At 41.8% G+C, this 23,018-nt stretch overlaps 1 protein-coding gene across 6 annotated transcripts in view; it reads right to left on the bottom strand.

Moving 5' to 3' along the window:
- Window positions 1-23,018, bottom strand: part of CCDC91 (coiled-coil domain containing 91) — an 843,537-nt gene that overhangs the window by 540,138 nt on the left and 280,381 nt on the right. For all 6 annotated transcript variants that reach the window (XM_029599989.1, XM_029599990.1, XM_029599992.1 and 3 more), the window contains exon 7: window positions 16,159-16,236. In XM_029599989.1, coding sequence (XP_029455849.1) covers window positions 16,159-16,236 — 78 coding nt within the window. The remainder of the gene's footprint in view (window positions 1-16,158; window positions 16,237-23,018) is intronic.

The raw sequence follows: 23,018 nt of genomic DNA, 5'->3' as shown, positions 1-23,018 counted from the left end.
TCGCATCGGTTTACATATAACTTATAACCAAAATAAAATAGGCATGGCCTTTACAAAGAACAGATGGAACGGTCAACAAGATAATAACAAAAAACAAATAATTTAGCTGATAAATTCAACTGGGGGTAACTTAGGTTAGGAGAGGGGGATAAAATTACAGGAGGAGAGGTTATGTACAAGGTTCAAATACTAAATTCGATGCGGTTAGTGATTCTGATTTTGGGATGGAAGATTAGGGAAGAATGGGAGGCCTGACGATTGTGGGTTTTTGTTTTTTTTTGTTTTTTTTTTTCCTTTTCCTCCCTTCTTCCCTTCCTTTTTAACAGTAAGTAGCAGAGGGGGAAGATTTAGCATGCGAGGAGAGCGATGGGTAAGCTTGTAGGAAGAGCCATGTTTTGAGGTTTTTTTTGAATTGCATGTGAATTTGCTACAGAGGATTTATATGCATCTCCACTAGACAGACAGTCAATTAGCTGCTTTGCACTTGCCAGGCCACTTTCTCCCGCTGAGTGGAAGCAGTTACTGCCAATGGGTGGGAGGGAGGACCTCCAGTGCTTTCTGGGAAAGCCTTGCCCTTCATTTTAGAAATGGGACAGCCAAGTCACACGGGGAACGCCCTCAGAGTATCAGGGATAGACTGGCCAATTAGGTTACTACTTGCAACTTCCAGCCAATTGACTGGGCCTTAGAGGAACTGCAGCAAACAGGAACCTTTTGGCCCACTGAGGGGGACAAAGGGGGAGTAGCAGCCACATATTGAGGGGTGTAAGACACTGGATCACACTTTCATTTCAAAATTATTCTAATCACCGTATGGGTACTCATGCCTTTAAGGTGAAGGACAGAGAGAATGGAGAAGAGGAGGTACCCTGCACACAGAGTCTACAGGACAAGCACTCAGTTTTTACGTCTGCCCGAAGAGGAAGTCATGTGCAAGTTCAGGTTTAATAAGGAAACCATTCAGTCTCTATTCCAGCAGTTAGAGCTGGACCTACAAACCACCAGCCAAATGAGAAATCCTTGCCCACACATCTCAAGGTCACCAATGCCCTTGCTTTCTTCGATACAGGCACCTTCCAAACTCCTCCACCACCTCCATTTGCAAGGACCTGGCCATCTTGCTTAGGAGAACACACCAGTATATATCCTTCCCTCACAGCAGCCAGCAGCAAGAACAAATCATGCAGGATATCTTTTAAGTGGAATGCTTTCCCTCCGGCCTGGAGGTTATCGATTGCACACATATCCCTATAAGGGCAATAGGGGGAGATAAGGATGTCTACCATAACTGCAAGAACTTCCATTCCCTCAACATGCAGGTGGTCTGTGATGCTAAGGGCCAAATCCTGGATGTCGTGCCCAGGTTTTCTGGATCCACTCATGATGCCTACATCCTCTCACAGTCAGGAATGCATGATTGCCTCCATGAAGGATGCATCACTGTAGGCTGTCTACTAGGTAGGAAAGCATCCATTGCTAACACCATATTACAACCAACCTCTTCTGTGGGTCTCCCACATCTTTAGCAGGCCTGCCTGCCTGCCCAGGAGGACAGCTCAGACTAGCCTAATCCCCTAATATGCATTCCAACCTCAAAGCCAAACCTAATGTTCTCTTCTGGCTTCGGCCCTATAGGTGATACAGACTATCCACTCAAAAACTGGCTCATGATCCCTGTGACTACCCTACAGAGTGCCGTGGAGATGTGATACAATAGGGCCCAATGGCTAACCAGAGAAGTCATCAAGAAAACCATGGCCTACTCAAAACACGCTACCACTGTCTGGACAGATCTGGAGGATGCCTCCTCTTCAACCCACCTAAAGTCTATGAAATCTTTCCAGCCTGCTGTACGCTATAGAACTTGGCCAAAACCAGATGCATGCCTCCTCTAGAGGGACTGGATGAGAATACAGATGAAGAGAAGGAGGAGGAAGAGGAACAAGAGCTCAGTCAAGTGATATATCATCACAGTCAAAGACAGGCTATAGAGGAAAGGAACACTGATACAAAGATATTTTTGGTGGTGAACGTGCATTTGCTTATATGTGCTCATAGACGTGCTTTACAAAAAATAAAGTTATTGGCTCTTTCCGCCTCTTTTTCCCTTGGGTGGGCCACATGAAGGAGCCTTGGGCTGCCCTTCATGAGAGCTTCTCCGCAGCTCAGGTCCCGCAGAGGTCACTGGACCTGGCTGTTCTAGAAGGGGCACAGACCCATTTGTTGTATTATCCCATTAGGTACAAATTCCCCAGTAGGCTATTTAGAAAAATACTTAAAGGGAGATACATTGATATATTCTTCTTAATCAATGTATCTCCCTTTAAGTATTTTTCTAAATAACCTACTGGAGAATTTGTCCCTAATGGGATAATACAACAAATGGTCTGTGCCCCTTCTGCCAAGATGGACAGAGTTTTGCTCGAAGCATCTGATGCAGATGCAAGGCGCTTAGGACCCAAGACGTCGAATAAGATGTCAGAGTTAAATGACCCTAAGGAGTCTGCATCAGACCTGAATTCATCCCAAACTCTCAGAGCTGTTAACCTGTCTCTTTTCACATGCTTCTCTCTGTCAACTCTCTGTAATATTACGCACATGCCAACTAAGAATTTTTTGTCCCTATGGAGCTCAGTATGCCTGCTGTATGTGCAGGCACTTCACCTGTTCCTACCTGTGATCTCAGGGCATTCCCCTGTCCGACGCTAAACTAACATTATTTACATCTAAAACAACACATCCTCCTACAATATTTGCACCATTCATGTCATTCTGGTTGTCAGATTTACAATTGTATTTGGTGCCACTGATCTAATTGAAAAGAACTTTGAGGCCCATCTAGACATATTGCCTGAACATATTGCACCTTATGAACTCAATAAGGAAACTCTCTTTGGCACATTACATTAGGGCATTAGCAATAAATTTGAGAGACTGAGGTTATACACAACATACCCTGGCTTACAATGAAGTTCATTCCTGTAAAGTTATGTGCAAAAGTAACCCACTTGGAGACATTACCAAGTTACAATAACAACCTAAAACAGTATAAATTAAAACTATACAAATATACAAACAAGATTTACACAATACAAAACAAAGAATATAAAGTACTAAACTATAAAAAAAAAGAACATAACACATAAAATAACTTGCGTAGAATCAACCATCGCACAGAATAGAAGTACCATACATGAAGGGCTAATGCTAACTGACAAAAAATATAAACATTAAACCATCTTGCTACTAAGGCCAGTACATCTAAATAATCATAATCTGTAAAATAATCCAACTACATGCTTAACTATGTCAGCTATCTGCAAAACTGCCTTCCTGAATAAGAACTAATCTACAAAAGCCTGAAGGAAAAGCCAATTTTTCAAGATATGCCTGAATTCTTAGAAACATAGAAACATAGAAATGACGGCAGAAGAAGACCAAACGGCCCATCTAGTCTGCCCAGCAAGCTACGCACTTTATCCATTTTTTTCCCCTTTTTTTTTCTCTCCCACCTGTTACTATTGGCTTCCAGTACCCTCCAGCCCTAATTCCCCTCCACCCCACCACCAATTTAGAGAGCAGCGCCGTATCTGCATCCAAGTGAACGTCCAGCTCAATTAGGGGTAGCAACTGCTGTAACAAGCAGGCCACACCCTTACCCCATACTCTTACCCACCCCTGTTTTTATTTTTTGGTTTTTTGGTTTTTTTTGGAGATAGCAGCCCTCCATCCTTCCGCTCCGTGAAGGTGGAACACCAACTGCTGGCCACTGGCATCCCGCTCCGTGAATGCCTCTGTGGCTACTGCCGCTCCGTGCAGTGTTTGAATGCCTCTGTGGCTACTGCCGCTCCGTGCAGTGTTTGAATGCCTCCTCTTTATTCATGCCCTCTAGACTTGATGGATCCACAGTGTTTATCCCACGCCCCTTTGAAGTTGTTCACAGTTTTAGACTTTACCACTTCCTCCGGAAGGGCATTCCAGGCATCCACCACCCTTTCCGTGAAGAAATACTTCCTGACATTGGTTCTTGGTCTTCCTCCCTGGAGCCTCAGCTCGTGACCTCTGGTTCTGCTGATTTTTTTCTGACGGAAAAGGTTTGTCGTTGTCTTTGGATCATTAAAGTTTTTCAAGTATCTGAAAGTCTGAATCATATCACCCCTGCTCCTCCTTTCCTCCAGGGAGTACATATTTAGATTGTTCAATCTCTCCTCGTATGTCATCCGATGAAGACCCTCCACCTTCCTGGTCGCCCTTCTCTGTACCGCCTCCATCTTGTCCTTGTCTCTTTGTAGATACGGTCTCCAGAACTGAACACAGTACTCCAGGTGAGGCCTCACCAAGGACCTGTACAAGGGGATAATCACTTCCCTTTTCTTACTCGATATTCCTCTCTCTATGCAGCCCAGCATTCTTCTGGCTTTTGCTATCGCCTTGTTGCATTGTTTCGCAGACTTCATATCGTTAGACACAATCACCCCAAGGTCTCTCTTCTGCTCCGTGCACATCAGCCCTTCTCCCCCCATCGAATACAGTTCATTCGGAATTCCACTCCCCATATGCATGACTCTGCACTTCTTGGCATTGAATCTCAGCTGCCATATCTTCGACCACTCTTCCAGCTTCCTTAAATCCCGTCTCATTCTCTCCACTCCTTCCGGCGTGTCCACTCTGTTGCAGATCTTAGTGTCATCCGCAAAAAGACAAACCTTACCTTCTATCCCGTCCGCAATGTCGCTCACAAATATATTGAACAGGACCGGTCCCAACACCGATCCTTGTGGCACACCACTTAAAACCTCCCTGTCTTCAGAGAGAGCTCCATTTACCATCACACATTGTCTTCTGTCCATCAACCAGTTTGCAATCCAGGTCACCACCTCAGCACTCACTCCTAAGCTTCTCATTTTATTCACCAGTCTCCCGTGCGGGACCGTATCAAAAGCTTTGCTGAAATCCAAGTAGATGACATCGAGTGCTCTTCCTTGATCCAATTCCTTGGTTACCCAGTCAAAAACGTCAATCAGATTTGTCTGACAGGATCTTCCCCTGGTGAATCCATGCTGCCTCTGGTCCAGCAATTCTCCCAACTGTAGATAGTTCACTATTCTCTCTTTCAACAGTGACTCCATTACTTTTCCCACCACTGAAGTGAGGCTAACCGGTCTGTAGTTACCAGCCTCCTCTCTGTTCCCACTCTTGTGAAGCGGAACCACCACAGCTCTTCTCCAATCACTTGGCACCACTCCTGTTTCTAGTGATCTATTGAACAGGTCACACAGCGGACCCGCCAGCACATCTCTGAGCTCCCTCAGTATCCTGGGATGAACCTCATCAGGTCCCATGGCTTTGTCTACTTTCAGTTTCCCCAGCTCTTCCCATACATTTTCTACTGTAAATGGAGTTACATCTACTCCACTCCCCTCCAGTATCTTGTTAACTAGGGACGGTCCTTCTCCAGGGTCCTCCTTCGTGAACACAGAACAGAAGTATTTGTTTAATATTTCTGCCATTTCTTCGTCTCTCTCCACACATTGATCCTTTCCACCTTTCAATTTCACTATACTACTTTGAACTTTTCTCTTTTCACTGATGTATCTGAAAAATGTTTTGTTACCTCTCTTTACTTCCTTGGCAATCCTCTCTTCTGCTTGACTTTTTGCTCTCTTGATTAATTTCTTCGTCTCCCTCAGTTCTACCAGATATTCTTCTTTGTGCTCCTCTCTTTGGGATCTTTTGTATTTCTTGAAAGCTGTTCTTTTAGCCTTTATTTTGTCAGCCACCTCCTTTGAGAACCAGATAGGTTTCATTTTTCTTTTGCTTTTCTTTTCTAACATATAGATTAGTTGACTTGGCAATTGCTCCTTTTAGATTGGTCCACTGTTGATCCACATCTCTCATATTCTCCCAGCCTTTTAGTTCTTCCTCCAGGTACTTCCCCATTTCATCAAAGTTTGTGTTTTTGAACTGCATAACTCGGGTTTTTGTGCTTCTTTTCTGTATCTTTTTTGTGATATTAAACCATACTGTTTGATGATCACTGGTGCTGAGGTGGGCGCCCACCTGGACATCAGAGATGTTATCTACATTAGTGAGCACTAAGTCAAGTATTGCTCCTTCTCTTGTGGGTTCCATAACCATTTGTTTGAACAAAGCTACTTGCAGGGCATCCACTATTTCTCTACTATTATTAGATTCTGCAGATGGGATTCTCCAGTCTACATCTGGCATATTAAAGTCTCCAACGATCACCACTTCTCCCTTCTTTCCTATCCTGTGGATGTCATTAACCAGATCTCTGTCCAGCTCATCTTTTTGGTTTGGAGGCCTGTAAACCACTCCAATAAAAATGGATGTCCCATCTTTTTTTAGGTTGGCCCATAGTGCTTCTTCATTGCCCCATCTTCCTTGCAGCTCCGATGCTTGGATATTGTTTCTGACGTAAAGAGCCACTCCTCCCCCTTTCCTGTCCTCTCTGTCTTTCCTTAACAAGTTATAGCCTGGTATTGCCGTATCCCAGTCATGAGATTCCGTAAACCACGTTTCTGTGACAGCAACAACGTCCAAGTCCGCCTCCACCATTAGGGCTTGCAGATCTGGGATTTTATTGCCCAAACTACGAGCATTTGTGCTCATAGCTTTCCAGCTTTCTTCATTCAGGTTACTGCTGTTTCTGGACTAATCCTTTCCCTTGCTTTTGTGCAAGGGAAAGGATTAGTGCCTCTGATGGCAGAGTCATCCATCACAGTGAGCCTTTTCCTTTGGTTTCTGATCTGGAGTTTCTGTATGCATTGGGGTTTTTCTCTCTTTTCAGATAACATTTCAATCTTTTCCTCAAGATCTTCTTCAGTATTTAATACAGAGAAGGCATTTTGTACTTGTTGCACTTGATACAGTGTGTGTCTCCGGATCACAGGTCTAATTCTACCCGAGCCCACTGTAATACTGTTTTTTAAGCTTCTCAATGCTCTGTGTGAGGGGGGCGAGGCAGGGGGTAGAGTTGTGGGCTGCACAGCTGTCAATAATGGGTGTCTGTGGGTCACCGGTCTTATCCTACCTGAGCCCACAGTAAATCTCTTTTTCCTTGACTTTTGGTTATTCAGTGGTAATGGGAAATTAATTTCTGAATAATGTACCGTGGCTGAGACTTTCTTTATTGAAGCTAATTCAGCTTTACCTTCAGCCAGCTCCTTTTCCAAGCTAAAGAGTGGTGAACAAATGGGGCAAGCTTTAAGTTTCCATATGATTACCCTCAATATAAAGGCTCCACAACAATTGCATTGGATAGACCTCATTATGGTAATTTGTCTGATGAATAGCAATTATGGAAATATTAATTTACCTTGTTGCCATTTATGAATATAGGCAGGTTATATAAGAAACACAGACCTAGGGGTGGGAGGCAGTCAAACAGGTAAAATAGACTACAGCACTCCCAAATTGACCTTGAGAGGTCAATTTCCCTAGAATGTATTCCTCCATACATTTTAAAATCTTAGGGGTAGATTTTCAAAGGGTTATGAACGTAACCCCCGAAAACCTACCCCTGCGCACGCAAGCTCCGGGACGCGCGTACATCCCGGGGTTTTCAAAAATGGGCGGGTCGGGGGCATGGTGGCGGTCCGGGGGTGGGGCCGGGGGAGGTCCCGAGTCCTCCGGCACAGCAGCCTGTGCTGGGGGATGGTGTGCTGGCAGCCGGCCGGGGCAGGCGTCAAAGGTAGGGGGGCCTTGGAGGGAACGGGGAAAGCTCTCGGGGCTCCCCTTGGGCTCGGCACGTGCAAGGTGCACAAGTGTGCACCCCCTGGTGCTCGCCGACCCCGGATTTTATAACATGCGGCAGCGCGCACATGTTGTAAAATTGGGTGTACATTTGTGCTTGCCATGTAGTGCGCACAAATGTACCCTGCTCGCGTACAATTTAAAATCGGCCCCTTATTTCCTTAGGAGAAGAAATTTTAAATAGAACAGCTTGTGATGATCTCTGTGCCCAACATGTGGTATACCACTGTAAATTAGACCTCTGATAGCATGGTCCCAGCCCATTAAGAGCCATACAAGAGTTAGTACATTGAACCAGTTCCTATAAAAAAAAAGATTTTAAAATGGGAGCAATTATTTCTCTTCTTGAAAACAGGCTGCTATATTCTGTAATAACTGCAGCTTATACACACTAATTAAAAAAAAATTGTATATATGTCATTTTTAATTTCAAAGAAAGCATTGACTTGCAAAAAAAAAAAAAAAAAGTGTTCAGTTTAAAAAAGAAAACATAATCAACCAGAATCTCTGACAGCAAAGCTGTCAGAATAATGTTGGAAGACACAGGGATCACATTGCACCATGATCCCGGTGCTGATGAGGGGTTAACAAAGGTACCGGCTGGGTAGGAGGGAGGGAGAGAGAGGATGGGGGGAAGCCTTCATTAAAGGCTATTCCTAACTGGGAATGGTGCGGGGAGAGGGAAGAGCCTGACACCGACCTCTAATAATTTCAAATAATACCTGGAGAGGTGAAGGAGGTGAAGGAGCTTGGCCTGACAGGCTACTTTTTTTTTCTTTTAAAATTGAGTTGGGGATAGGGATTCCAACTGCTACCTCCGCACACATAACCGATTATATATTTTTTTTAATATAGCCTGTTATCCGCTTACCTATATCTGGATAATTTTAAACCTAACCCCCAATATTCAAAAGAGGACCAGTTATGTCTAAACTTAGCCAGATAACTTTATTCGGGGATATTCAGCAGGGCATTTATCCCACTGAACATCAAAGATAATCTATATGGCTAGCTTTATCCAGAAAATTTAACCACTCAGTATTTTTTTTAAAATTGATCTCCACATTTTCTATTAGTTTATCTACTCTGTCTCTCTCCTTTGAATAGACTGAATTTATACAACAGAAAAAGCAGTTAGCTGTCTTAAATTTTGCATGGAAAAAGATTAAAACCTGAATAATACAGAAGAAGCTGATATTAAACCCACTTTAAAATGGAGGTTTTGTACAATGGGGTGAAATTTCAAAGAGTTATACATGTAAAAGCATATATGCACTCATGTAATCACTATTTTATAAATATTGAAAAAATACGTGTACTTTAGATTTCATGTGCACATATAGACATCAAAACCAGGGGTGGTTTAGATCTTATATTACTCAAATATTAAATATGCCGGACCAGATTATGCCTACTATAGTAAAGGCTTTCTATATTAATACTTCTTTAAAAAGTAAAGAACAAACTAAAGAAGGGGAAGTGCAGACAATTGAATCTGGGTCATCAAGAGATCTAACTGCCCTCATAGAAAAATCCCAAGATGAGCTAGTGATAGAGAAAAGGGGAAATATATTGGTTACACTAGCTTTTGTATCAGATAGGGACAACATATTGAAATATTTCTTTAGGAATATGTCAAAAACATTCTATGGATACAAGGTTTGGATTTACCCAGACCTGGTGAAGGCTACTCAGACTAGGAGGAAGAGTTTTTTAGCACTCAGAAAATATGTTCTTGAAAAAGGTGGACAATTCACACTTCGGTATCCATGCAAATGTGCTATAAAATTAAATGGTTAAAAATATCAATTTACTGATCCGGAACACCTTAGAGCACTTATGGGGGTTGAGAAGAATGGCAATAAATAATAAATAAAGGGAATTATTCTACAAATTTTCCTTGAGTTAATGTATGTAAATGCTCCTAATTATACACTTTTCTTTTTACTTGTTTAAAATACAGAGTATGTTCAAAGGAAAAAAATTGCAAAATAACTGTTTTTCCTATTTTCATTTTTCTTATACATATCTGTAATTTCAGTTGCAAATTATTGCTTGTATAATTTGTAAAACTCAATAAATAAAGAATTAAAAAAAAAAAAAACCAGGGGTGGTCTGGGGCAGTCTGCAGCAGGGCCAATAGTTAAGCACGTAAGTTGCTATTTTATAAGAGACTTACATGCATACATTTGGCAACTTACTCGCATAACTTTATACCTGCTAATTATCTTGCATAATTATGCCTAACATCAAGATCTTGACACTAATTCATAAAGCCTTAAGTGATGATGCTCCTTCTTATATGAGTTCCCTGCTGAAGATGTATCGATCTCAGAGGAGTAGATTCTTCTGGTTCATGTCTTTTGGATGTTCCATCTCTTTGGATGGTGGGAAATTTGGTGAATTAAGAAACAGAATATTTGTTCCAAGAAATAGGACCAGCCACTGCAATCTACATGTCACCCTGCACAAAGAAGCCTGTTTTAAGTCTTTAAAAAAATGTTTCATTCAGGCTTTTAATTTAAGTTACGATACAGACAGGCAAAGGTCAGATCCAAGAGACAATCAGGAGAATCAGAGAGTGGGCCGAGGTAAAAGCCAGGGAGTCAAGCCAAGGGGAACAAAGCAAGACAGGGACGAGGAAAAGGATCAACCACAACAGACAGAAATGGGACAAAAACCAAACAGAGAAACTCAGAAGAAATCAAGAACAAGAGAAGACAACTAAAGGAAATGTAACATGTACTGAGGAGCAGATCCCTCTTGCTGAGGCAAGGAGTCAGGGTTGGACTGTCCTTTAAGTACGCTGATGCTAGTGATGTCATCAAGAGCTGCTGTGGGTAGCTTCCTGCCACGGGCCCTTTAAGATGGAAGGTAACGGGTGCATGCGTGCCTAGCGGGGAGTCCCGGAGCAGTGCTGTGGCGGTATTCATGCCGCGTTTGGGTGCTGGCGAAGTTCTTACCACAGAAGTGAGATGATGGCATTGGGAGTGAGCGAGGCGGCTTGTGGGACCATCCCTCAAGCCATCAAACCTAACACTTGGTCTATAAATCATTTAATAAATAAAAATTTGAAGACAATTTAATAAATAAATATTTGAAGACTATTTAAAAGATTTGTTCATATTTAGAGAAATCAGATCTTGTGATTCTAGCTCAAGTTCTGATTTTTTTTCCAGGATTATTTTGATTCTCTTTGTGTGAGCTTGTATTTAAACCTATTAACTATAATTAGTACAGAGCTCTGATGTCTGCATATTCATGTTTGTAAATACAGAGGCCCAATTTCAGTCGCTGTGTGGCTCGGCAAAAAAACTTATCCGGCTAATTTAGCTGGGATATTCAGTGGCGCGGCATCGCTGAACATACCCGGCTATCTTAAAAATTAACCAGGTAAGTTTGTCCAGCTAACTTTAGGGCAGCCCTGTGGCCCAACTAAAGCTAGCTGAATAAATTATCAGGCTAACTCTGAATATTGTAGTCAGCTGGACAACTTATTCGACTCCTCTCAGAGCTGCCTATGCCCCACCCTGCGTAATCCAGCTAAATATTTAGCCAGATAAGTCACTTATCTAGCTAAGTGCCACTGTAGCCTGATATTTAGCGGTGCAACTTAGCCGGATAAATCCAACTTATCCGGTTAAGGGTTTTTTTTTTTATATCAGGCTCATAGCGATTACATTACTCTGATTTACAAAGTTTACATGGATTTCCAATCTCTTTTCAGCTAAAATTTAAATTCTTGACACTAGCTTTCAAGGCTAAACATGGTCAGAATCCTGTGTATCTTCAGAAATGTCTTTCAATGTATATCCTATTGCGTGCGCTTAGGTTGGCAAATTATGCCTTCTTGCAGTTTCATTAATAAAAGAGGCAAAGATGCACAAGAACTATTGTTTTCATGTTTTATTCCATCACTTAGGAATTTTCTGCCTCAAGAGATCGGGCTCACAGCAGATTATGCTGCTTTTAAGCAGTTATTAAAATATTGGCTATTTTGACAAGCATATGAGGTTGCTTAGATTAGATCTGCCTTAGGGCCCTGGAATAACTTGAATTTATCTATAGAAATGTCTTATGCTTATCTTTATTTTTGATCAAAATCTATTTTTATGACGTTTGCAATAAGAAAGTTTTTATTTTAGAAACACACTGTCTTTAGATCGAGTCTTATTTTACATTGATATCTTGTACTTAAAAACATCTTCATATGTTTTTTATTTAGATTTGTTGTAGGAGCAACTTAATATTTTATTATTTTTTGTTTTATAGGGAATCTTGCATAGGAAAAATGAGGACATCATTTCTACATAATGCTTAATTTTTGTATTGTCAATATTCTGCAACACACTTTGCGCATTTGCGTGAAATAAAACATTATTATAAGGTAGTGGTATTGTATATGCAAATAATAAATATGTAAACTATGAGGATAATTTTATAACTGTACATGTAGGGCTAAAGTATGTAAATAAAAATTACGATGACAGTAACTTTCAAACTGAACCGCGTGCGTAAATGTGTGCATGTTTCCCGGTGCATGCACATGGACATGCCAATTTTATAACATGCGCGCGTGTTATAAAATCGGCTACCCTCGCGCATATGCGTGCGCGATTTTAGATCGATGAGCGCACATGCGCGCAAATCCCGTCTCGAGCGCATTGGGGGGGGAAGTTTTGTAGTATCCGTGGCAATGCAATAGACCTATTTCCCAGTTCCCTCCCAGTTCGCCCCAGTAAAGGAGTGGACTTCCTAAACCCCCTAACTAACTTGCCTCCCTTTTACTCTACTAGCCCTGATCCCTAAAACCCTGCTGACTACCCTTTTTTTGTTTTTTAAACTACTTACACGCTGTCCGTAGCAGAAGCAAGTTACGCGGTTGTGGGATCCCAGCACGTGCTAGTGCGCGTAACTGACTTCAAGGGTGCAGCTCCAGCCCGCCCATTCCCCACCCAGACCCTGCTCCCATCCACCCCTTTTTCGTCAAACCTTTTTTGTCCACGTACTGGGAGATACGCGCATGGCTGTCGGCCTCTTAAAATCCGCACGGCCCCCACGTGGCCCAGTCACGCACATATCTCCTGGATTTTCCACCCAAATTTTCAAAGCAGACTTATCTGTGTAAATAAACTTTGAAAATTAGGGCAGGCTTACTCATGTAAGGTTATCAGTACACATGTAATTTTAAGTGCACACATTTAAACCTGCTATTTAAGTGATATAAATATGTGCATGTAAATTTAAACTTGTAAAGGTGCATTTTAAAAGAGTTGTGCACGTAAAAATGAACACATGCACGTGCAAGTAGTGCATTTTCGTGTAAATGCTATTTTAGAAACCTCAAATATACACTTGCAAGTAATGGTGCACGAATACATTTGCTTTATGAAAAAAAGGACAGGTTAAAGGCAGGCCAGGGCTGTTCTGGGACGAGGCCAACATTTACATATAAAGTGCTATTTTAAAACGTGATGTGTATACTATTGTTACCTGCACATATTTATACCTAATTACCAATGTAAGTCAGAACATAATTCTTTATAGGCAACTACTGACTTTGCCAGGGGTCTGGGTAAACTGGCGGCAGTGCACTGTGAAGAACCAGGGAGGTCTGGATGACCTAGAGATAAATTTGGCAAACTAGTGAACTAATCGGTAAAACTGGTGAGCACATTATAAAATTTGAAAATTTACATATGTAAAAGCTGACAAATGCTAAGGAAAATTTACGAGTTACATTATCTCATGTATAGGATTACAATTAGGAGCACAAATACACGCATGTAGCAGATGTCCACCACTTATCTGGGTAAGTCTTAAAAAGCACTACGTAGCCAATTAATTAAGATAGCTGGATAAGTCTTCAAACGCTAGTTATCCATCTACTTTACTTATTTACCTTTGTAGCGTTTTTCTTTTATTTATCTGGCTATCTTATACAGCCAGATAAATCTTAAACAGCTCTACTTAGCAGACTATTTGTCACCATGTAGCCGGATAAGTCAAAATTTATGCGGCTATGTTTAAAACACATGACGCATTTTTTGACACTTTAACATGTTGTTGGATAGATGTATGTATTTTCTATGGTGTGTGCGTATTTGCACACAATTCAAAACGGGGTAGATTTTAAAAGGTTGCGCGCTGGTGTACGTGTGCATGCGCTACCCAGCGCGTGCACATGTACACCCGATTTTATAACTTGCGCGCTCAGGCAAGCACAAGTTATAAAGTCTGGGGTCGGCACGTGCAAGGGGGTGCACAATTGTGTACCTTGCGCACGCCAAGCCGCACAGCCGTCCCCCGTTCCCCCAACCTGATCTTCCCACCCCTTTCCCCCCACATCCCTACTCTAACCCCCCCCCCCCCCTCAAATTTTTGTTTTACCTTTTGCACCTGCCTCTGGGCACGTGCAAGTTGCGCGCGCCGGCTGACTGCCGGCATGCGATCTCTGACACAGTGGCAAATGGCCGCTGTGCCAGGAGCATCTGACCCCGCCCCTTTTTGCAAGTCCCGAGACTTACGCGCATCCCTGACCTTTACACGCATCGCCGGGCCTTTTTAAAATAGACTTGGCGCACGCAAGGCCGGTTAAGCGCGTAACCCTTTTAAAATCCGGCCCAATGTGTGTGCATGGCTCACGCATGTTTTAACGTTACCCTCTCTATGTTGATTTTTCGAAGCCTGTGTATAAATGATTCCCCCCCCTTAAATCCGCCACGGAACACCTCTTTTCTGTGCGCATAGATACTATATATACACGAGTTACACATGTACTTTTATACATACAACTGTCCTAGGCAATTTTCAAAAGCCCAGTTATGCATGTAAACCCAGGTTCTATACGCATGAATCCTTTTGAAAATTTTCCCAATATGTAGATAGGACTGTTTATTGGATATATATATAAATATTGTATCCCAGAGTTACTGCATAAGCATGACCATGTGTTTAAATCATATAATTTTCTTGTGTTCTTTGCCACTGCATTTTAATTAAACCATTTATGATCTGTTTTTCAATCTGAAAATCCTAGAACTTTCCAAGTTATTTTTTCTTTTTTTTGAAATTTACAGGTTTATTCTTTTTTTTTTTTTTTTATAAAAAAACAAAACAAAACAATACAAGAAGTTTTGCAGCAATACATGGCCAATATCTATGCAACTTCTTTAACAAAATAACTTACCATATTGTTAGGAGCTCTATCTATTCAAGCATAAACAATATCAACAAAACTTTCTTATTAAATTATCATCACCATCATTTATCATGGATGCATTTATAGATTAGAAGATAATAAAGTAGAGGTGCTGAGCGGTATACTGAATGGTGACAAACCAATTAAAATTGGTATAGTGCTAAAAGTTCTCGGATCCTTGTGCAAAGTGTGTGAATCAATCACTTAATGAAGAGAATTTTCAAAAATTTCCAAACTTTTATTTGCAAAGTACTGTAAAACCTTTGGTCCCCTGACACGGCCCGTGTTTCACCACATGTGCTGTGTCGGGAGGGACAGAGACCCAGAAGCTCAACTAGTGGTAATATGTCCCAGCGGGTTATTATATGGTCAGATCCAAACACGCATAAAAGAAATGCAAAATATAATTCATAACACAGCCTTGAGGAAATGATTCATAGCGAAGGTTCAAAGACCATGAATAGAATCGATCAGGGTGCGAACGGCCGTCTGGAAAAGGCAGTTCACTATATACAAGCGTTCAGGAGGGGGGCATGCTCAATCCTACACAGAATAGGCCGCCTGGAGCACCGTCATAGAAGTGACTTTATAATATTTGAGAGATCACAGTCAGTCCCTAATCCTAACCCTATTCTTCCTCCCCGACCCTTAAACCTACCCTAACTAGGCTATTTTTTTTTTTTGTTGAAGAACTTACCCATGCCTCCAAGCAGGAGTACGTTCCACGTGCTGGCCAACTGCCGGCGCGATCTTCCCCAGGGCAAGGCCTAATGGCCGCTGTCGCGGCCGGCCTCCACCCCTCCCAGATACACCCTCTCCCCCTTTCTTCAGGCCCAACACTTCTGCAGATATCGGGAGATAAGCACATGGCTAGGCCTTTTCTAAAATGCACTCGGCGCATACAAGGCCTAGCATCGCATGTATATCCCTGATTTTACACGAGCGGACCTTTTAAAATCTACTTGTTAAGAGTTTCATTAGTTCAATGAAAAAGTAGTAACTCAAAACAAAACATTCTACAGATGTGAAATTAAAGGAACATGATACTTAAAAGTTATATACTGTTCTGTATGATAGTTCTTCATGTCTCAGGTAATAATTATTGATAATAACTATTGATTTTGATTACTGATTTTTGTAATCATATTTATAGATTCTGCTGTCTTTTAAAAGGAACTTACCTTGAATTCCTCTACAATAATAGATAGGGCTTCATGGCCAGCTTTTCTCATTTCTTCTAACTCATTCTTATGTCTCTCCTATGGAAACAAAAGGGAATGCTTTTTAGATTTCTATCAGTTTGCGGGATCCACTACTACACAAAAACCCTTTATTACAAATCATTCTGAATACTATGTTTGAAAAATAATGCAGTTCAGTCTACTTGTCAGCTGTGTTGGCATTTATCTATAATGGTCTTGATTAGATCTTAGTACTTAGCTACCAGCAGCCTTTATTCCCTTCTGGGCCTATCAAAAAGCTGCTTCCCCAACAAGAATTTCCTGATAAACTTATTTGAATCAAAAGTCACTAGGTAGGAACAAAGAGATTCCAATATACACTAGTCCATACAATTTCTGTTCACTGCAAAGCTATTTCCTCTGCAAATGATAGTGTTCTAGTATATTTTAGTGCCATACATATATGAGGACGAATTCCAATCTAGCCTATTTTCAGGATGGTTATATTACAGTGATACAACAAAGAAAAGAATCACAACAAGAATTCTACATTTACTCATTCATCTGTAGATTCAGGTAAATGATTATTATGATGACATTTTTGCAGTTATAAAGAAACAAATCACAATATTTTGCATTAACTCGTGCAGAAGCTGTATTCAGAGGCTGATTCACTAAGGTGCGGTAAGCTACATGAGTTATTAGAGGTAATTTTATAACAGCCCCTATTAAATTATACAGTAAATATGTGGATAAGTTACACTAGTTTTTGAAGCGAACTGACTAAACATAAGTTTGCTTTGAAAGCCGGACCATCAAATTTACCTATTATGTGCGTGGCAAATATTTTGAAAATCTAAAAGTATGAGCATAAGTCCAAACCCTTCCACAACTGCAATGCCTCTGCTCAGTCCAGGCAGTACCTGCATAGGTTTACCTGCATATTAGGTGGGAAATATCATAAAAGGCCATTTCTGTGGGTAGAACACTGTTTTATCCATGGAATGCTTTTGAAAATTACCCTCTTAAGGAGGCAATCCTGCATTATTTACTGCACACACCTTTTTATTCAATGAGGCTATTCAATATTCCATGGTAAATCAGCCTCTTGATCAATCAGGATAACTTGTTTCTTTGCTGTTTGATTATGCCATATTCACCAAAGTAATGAATATTCAAGTAATATTACCAACTACAGAACATTATGATAGAATTATTTCTGTTTCAGCTTCTCTGAATGCATTTAGGAAACTTTTGGTAGCCATCTCATGATGTGGTGCATAAACTAATCCAGGAAAATGATCAAGAAAAAGCTTAGAGTTAAAACAGTTGGCTGAACAGAAACAAGGTAAAACCTGTCCCAGGGAGGAACATAATGGTTAGACAGTCTACATTCTGCCATTCACATAGGTTGAAAGGGTCCCGGACAGAGTTCTGGAAAAATGGGTCAGAACTCTGCACCACCTGCAACACACATTAAACTTATTCTAAGAAAGTTTAAAAACAGAACCTGATGTTCGAGAAGCAAACCGGTTTTGGTCTCAGTAGTTTACAGCCTTGAATGAACTCTTGAATATCAGGAAATATGCTGTATTGCTTAAAAGTGGTTGTTAAGTACTATTAAATGTTCTGTAGTATGCAAGCTAGTAGGATTTTTCTTTTGAGTTCTGCATATTTTATTTTATGGGTTTGAATTTAAATTGCTCAAACTACTTCTGGTATTTTTGAACCCCTAAAAGTCTCTTTAAATACCAAGAAGTTAAATTGGAGAAAACAAAGAAAAACAAATAAAGCAGAGTTGCTTACCTGGGCCAGGTGTTCTCCGAGGACAGCAAGATGTTAGTCCTCACACATGGATGACATCGCCGCATGGAGCCCGACATGGAACTTTGATCTCAAAGAATGTAGAACTTTCAAACAAGCCCTACTGAGCACGTGCAGCTGTAAGTCAGCACCCTGCCCTCTAGGCAGAGTTCTTCAGTCCATAATATAGCTAATACATGGAGAACCCAACTCCCAGGGGAGGCGGGAGGGTTTTGTGAGGACTAACATCCTGCTGGACTCAGAGAACCCCTGTTCCAGGTAAACAAATCTGCTTTTCAGAGGACAAGTAGGATAGTAGTGCTCAAACATGGATGAATCACAAGCTATAGGCTATCCGAGCAGGACAAGTGGGAAACTGTACCGTGCTGAAAGCACCACCTCTCTCCCTTTTGCCTGTAAGACAGTCGACCCACAAAGGGGTCTAGGCGGGAAGAGACTTGGGTTCCACAAAGAGAAAACAATAGAAAGGACTGAGACACAAAACCCCAATGCATAGCGAGGTGCCTAAGGCAGGAAAGTGATGCAAGTGCCAACAAGAAACATACTCCACATCACGGAACACATTACAAGCAGGGCTTCGAATCAGTAAACCCTGACAATGTCAGTAGGTCTAGAACCTCCTGGATACATGAAAAAGTCTAGAGATGTAAACAAGAGAAGGACTCTTGGACAAAGACCGCACTGTTTTCTTTGGTGTCACAAGACAACCGAAAAATCAACTGGGGCTCGAGAACTCACCAGAAAGAAACTGTGATCCACTGAAATCTGAAGGACAGAATGTCTCAGTAGAAATGTACCCATGTTTGGCTAAAAGGCATAATGGGCATAAAACCCAAGCAACACTTGAAAGAATAAACTTTCAACAAACTCCTCACAGACATGCACCTTGCCCTCAACCCTCAAAAAAACAGAACTCCTCATCCACCAAACTTCCTTTTCCATCTGGTTCCCCTCGCCTACTCTTCCACTACCTTCCACTCGCACACCCGTAACCTGGGTGTTCTTCTTGACAACCAACTCTCCTTCAAACCCTTCATCAAATCTATCTTAAGTGACTGCTATTTCAAGCTACAAACTATCAAAAAACTCAGACCCCTACTACATTTCTCCGACTTTCGCACAGTACTTCAGTCTATTATATTCTCCAAAATCGACTACTGTAATGCTCTCCTCCTTGGCCTCCCCGCCACGCACACTAAACCTTTGCAACTCCTACAGAACGCCGCAGCACGTATTCTTTCAAACACTAAAAAAAGAGACCACATCACACCAACTCTTATCGAGCTTCACTGGCTACCAAACCAATCATCTATCCTTTTCAAAACACTATCCCTCATCCACAAAAGCATTACAAATGAAAACCTCCATTGGCTCTGCCCTCCCCTCCTTCCTCGTACCTCCACAAGACACACTCATCCCGCCCTTCAAGGAACACTCCGCACTCCCTCTATCAAACCCTACAAACTGATCTCCACAATGAATAGAGCTTTTTCCCTCGCTGGTCCTACTCTTTGGAACTCCCTCCCCCCAGATCTGCGCACAGAGACATCCACACCTAAATTAAAAAAAAAACTAAAAACATGGCTTTTCCTACAGGCCTACCTGACTTCTTTTTTTTTTTTTTTGTTTTTATTCAACTTTACAATTTATTTGAAGATACACTCAACCAATATGCATAACACAAATTGTATTCACATAGGAAAAAAAAAAAAGAAAGAAAAACATCCTATAATTAATGCATATTCCTTTGTTTTACCTTAGAACAAAACTGTAGCAGTAATTACAGAACCTAATCGTTAAGAAAAAGAGGGAGCAATATATTTTAATAATCTAAATAAAACTTAAGATTTGTGTCTAATCCGTATCACACTTTTAATTCTCCCAAGAGATAGTTATTAGGATTCAAGGTATGTACGCAATTGTTCTGGGTAATTAAACAAATATTTTGTGTTTTGGTTTATAATGACGCATTTACATGGAAAACGCAAAAGAAATTTAACACCCCTCTGAGTAACCCTATCTTTCATGGCTAGAAATTCCTTTCTACGTATTTGAGTGCTTAAGGAAACATCAGGAAAAATCCTTAACAGAAAACCATGAAATTTGGAATTCTGATTTTTGAAATATAATTTAAGAATATTATCTCTCTGGGAAATATCTGCAAATTGTACTACTAAAGTAGCACGCACTTTAATTTCCATGTTGGATGATTTTTCAAGAAGTTCAGGCCTACCTGACTTCTAATCCCACCATATGATTGATATCTGAAATCTCTGTGATACAGTCACTGATTATTTTTGTAATTTTTGTAATTTAGTTTTCCTTTTTTTGTAATTTGGTTTGTTGTTTCTCTTTTAATTATAGTTACTGTTCCATGTAAAGGCCTTGCCTATAAGTTCCAAGTTATTTGTAAACCGATACGATGTGCAAACGGTTGTCGGTATAAAAAATGCCAAATAAATAAATAAAAAATAAAATAAACAGCAACAACGGCAGGGTCTGTGACAGATCCTACATGCCAAAGCACCAGACATAACTGACCAGCAGGAGCGCCATCATGAGATTCAGGGGATGAAAGGCAATCACTGAATAGGATTGCTAGCCCAAACCCCCAAGCAGGGAGACACATTAGACCTGAAGCTCACCCAGACTGCACCCTGTCAAGGTCAGGGTTATCCATCCTGTCTATAGGATAGTTCAGGTGAGCAGGAAGACATCTGGGGCAACCTAATTAAGTGAAAAAAGCTAAAGGCAGTATTGGCTAGAGCTTGGCGAAAATTTTAGGAAAAAGTGGTGTATCTTTCCCTGAAGGTATACACTATACCACAAATGCCTTAGCTTTTCACCCCCTCCCCATGAAATTCCAACTGGAAGTCGGAAGCTGCGAAGAACACAAAGAAGCAGACTGCTGGACTCCCGGGGTAAGCACAAATCACTAGGTTGCATAACTCAACCCCAAGCGAATAAATCACTGCTGATTTCAGTAGGGAGTTACCCACCAAGATGGAGCCATCAGCCTGCTTGAAACAGCTGAAGCTGAGAGCAAATTCCACAGGGAAGAAATCCAGAAACACTCCACTAAGGTACAGGAAGCCAGGTTCCTGCAAGTGCAACCCCCTGTCGAACAGGATTTCTTCACCGGCCTGTAAACTCTAAGGGTACCAGGACAGGGCAAGGGCAATCTCGGAACAGATTACCCCGAACCTGGATTAGGTATTAATACCTCAGCCATGACAGCATATACTTCCCTCAAGGAAGTATGAGGTCCAGTAAATGGAACAATCGATGCATGAACCAGGACTAAGAACATAAGAACATGTCATACTGGGTCAGACCAATGGTCCATCAAGCCCAGCATCCTGTTTCCAACAGTAGCCAATTCAGGCTATAAGTACCTGGCAAGTACCCAAAAACTAAGTCTATCCCATGCTACTGATGTTAGTAATAGCAGTGGCTATTTTCTAAGTCAACTTGATTAATAGCAGGTAATGGACTTCTCCAAGAACTTATCCAAACCTTTTTGAAACCCAGCTATACTAACTGCACTAACCACATCCCCTGGCAATAAATTCCACAGTTTAATTGTGCGTTGATTCTCCTGTCTGCATTCAGGATTATCCCTAAAATGGGGAAATATAGCTTGCAAGCCACTCCAACCTAAGAGCAGCACCTCTGTTGCAGGATCCCTCATTCCCCAACTCCCTCAGCCATACATATGGTGATAGGTTGAAAGATATACTCACCAATTAGATGGATTAGAGCCCTCCTCATTGAGGTAGGATCCCGCAGGCGAGAATGACTGGCAATAGTGGTCCTTATCAAAAAATGCCCATTGAGCTCAGCAGGTATCAAAAGTGACTCCTGGACGGGAGAAACCCTTAATCTTCACTGGGGAACTACTCTGGAAAGACTCCCTTGCAAAACAGACCTGCTGTGCCTTAGGAAAGCCTAAGGAGAGTGCTACCCTCGACCGGCTCTCGGATCCCATCAGGATCCGAAAGTGACCGCCAGTCAGAAGCAGTGACATGCTTTCTCCAGGAAACAGTTGTTGGGGTGGACAAACAGGCTTCCAGAGGGGAACCCATAAGAGTTATCCTGGAACCCAATCGAATACCCCCTTCCTGAAAAGTCAGGAAAGCAATGGGAATTGGGGCCTACCCATCCCGGAAAACCTGTCAACTTTCCAGTTGAGAGCTGAGACACAATCACTGATTGCTGAGGTTCAGAAATGACCAATCTGCCACTGGCAGATGGGGAAGGCTACCATGATAATCAACAAAGGGACCCCAGCAAAAACAGTGAAATGACTGCTGCTGTGGTCCACTGGCCCTGGCCTACAAGGAGATGCACAAATTCAAAGAATTGAGGCTCCAGTTCAGCAATAAAGCTGCCAGGAGCGGAGCCCCAGGAGCTTCCCACAAAGGGGATTTGTGACATGGAAGGGAGTCGAAAGACATATTCCTCTTCTGAGGTTGGAGAAGACTCCCGACACTACCCTCTTGGTGTCTATTCCCCTTAGGGTTCGACCAGGAACGTAGTCCTAGGTCAGTCCTGTGGTTGTGGCACACAACCTGTTGTGCTCACCATGAGGGAAACACACACACACACACCCATACGGTAGAGGGCAACTGGAGAATAGAGCCCTCGGCTGTAACGGCACGCTGACCAGAACTCATACAGTGGCATCCCATCATATGGATGGCGGCACACTTATGATTTCCACTTGCCGTGCTTGTAGGTAGAATCTCACAGCCAGCAAGGACATACCACCACTTACTAGAGTCAGTGGCTGCATGCTGCCAAAAGGCAAATTGCAGAGTGTGTGATGACGCATTCCTCATTAGTGCTCCCCAGCACCTTCTGGTGCAGAACTGACAAGGACTCTGAGACCTTGATGTGGCAATGGCAGAACCCTGGCTGAGAATTGCACAGACAGGAAGAATGCCACCTGCCATCACCAGAGGCACTTGGAGTAGATGCCTTGCTGTACATGACTGCACATGCTGCGCTCCACTGTCCAGTAACTCCCAGTGGAG

The sequence above is a fragment of the Rhinatrema bivittatum genome, chromosome 4 (genome assembly GCF_901001135.1).
Source record: "Rhinatrema bivittatum chromosome 4, aRhiBiv1.1, whole genome shotgun sequence".
NCBI lineage: Eukaryota > Metazoa > Chordata > Amphibia > Gymnophiona > Rhinatrematidae > Rhinatrema > Rhinatrema bivittatum.
This window is presented reverse-complemented; position numbering and strand designations above follow the sequence as displayed.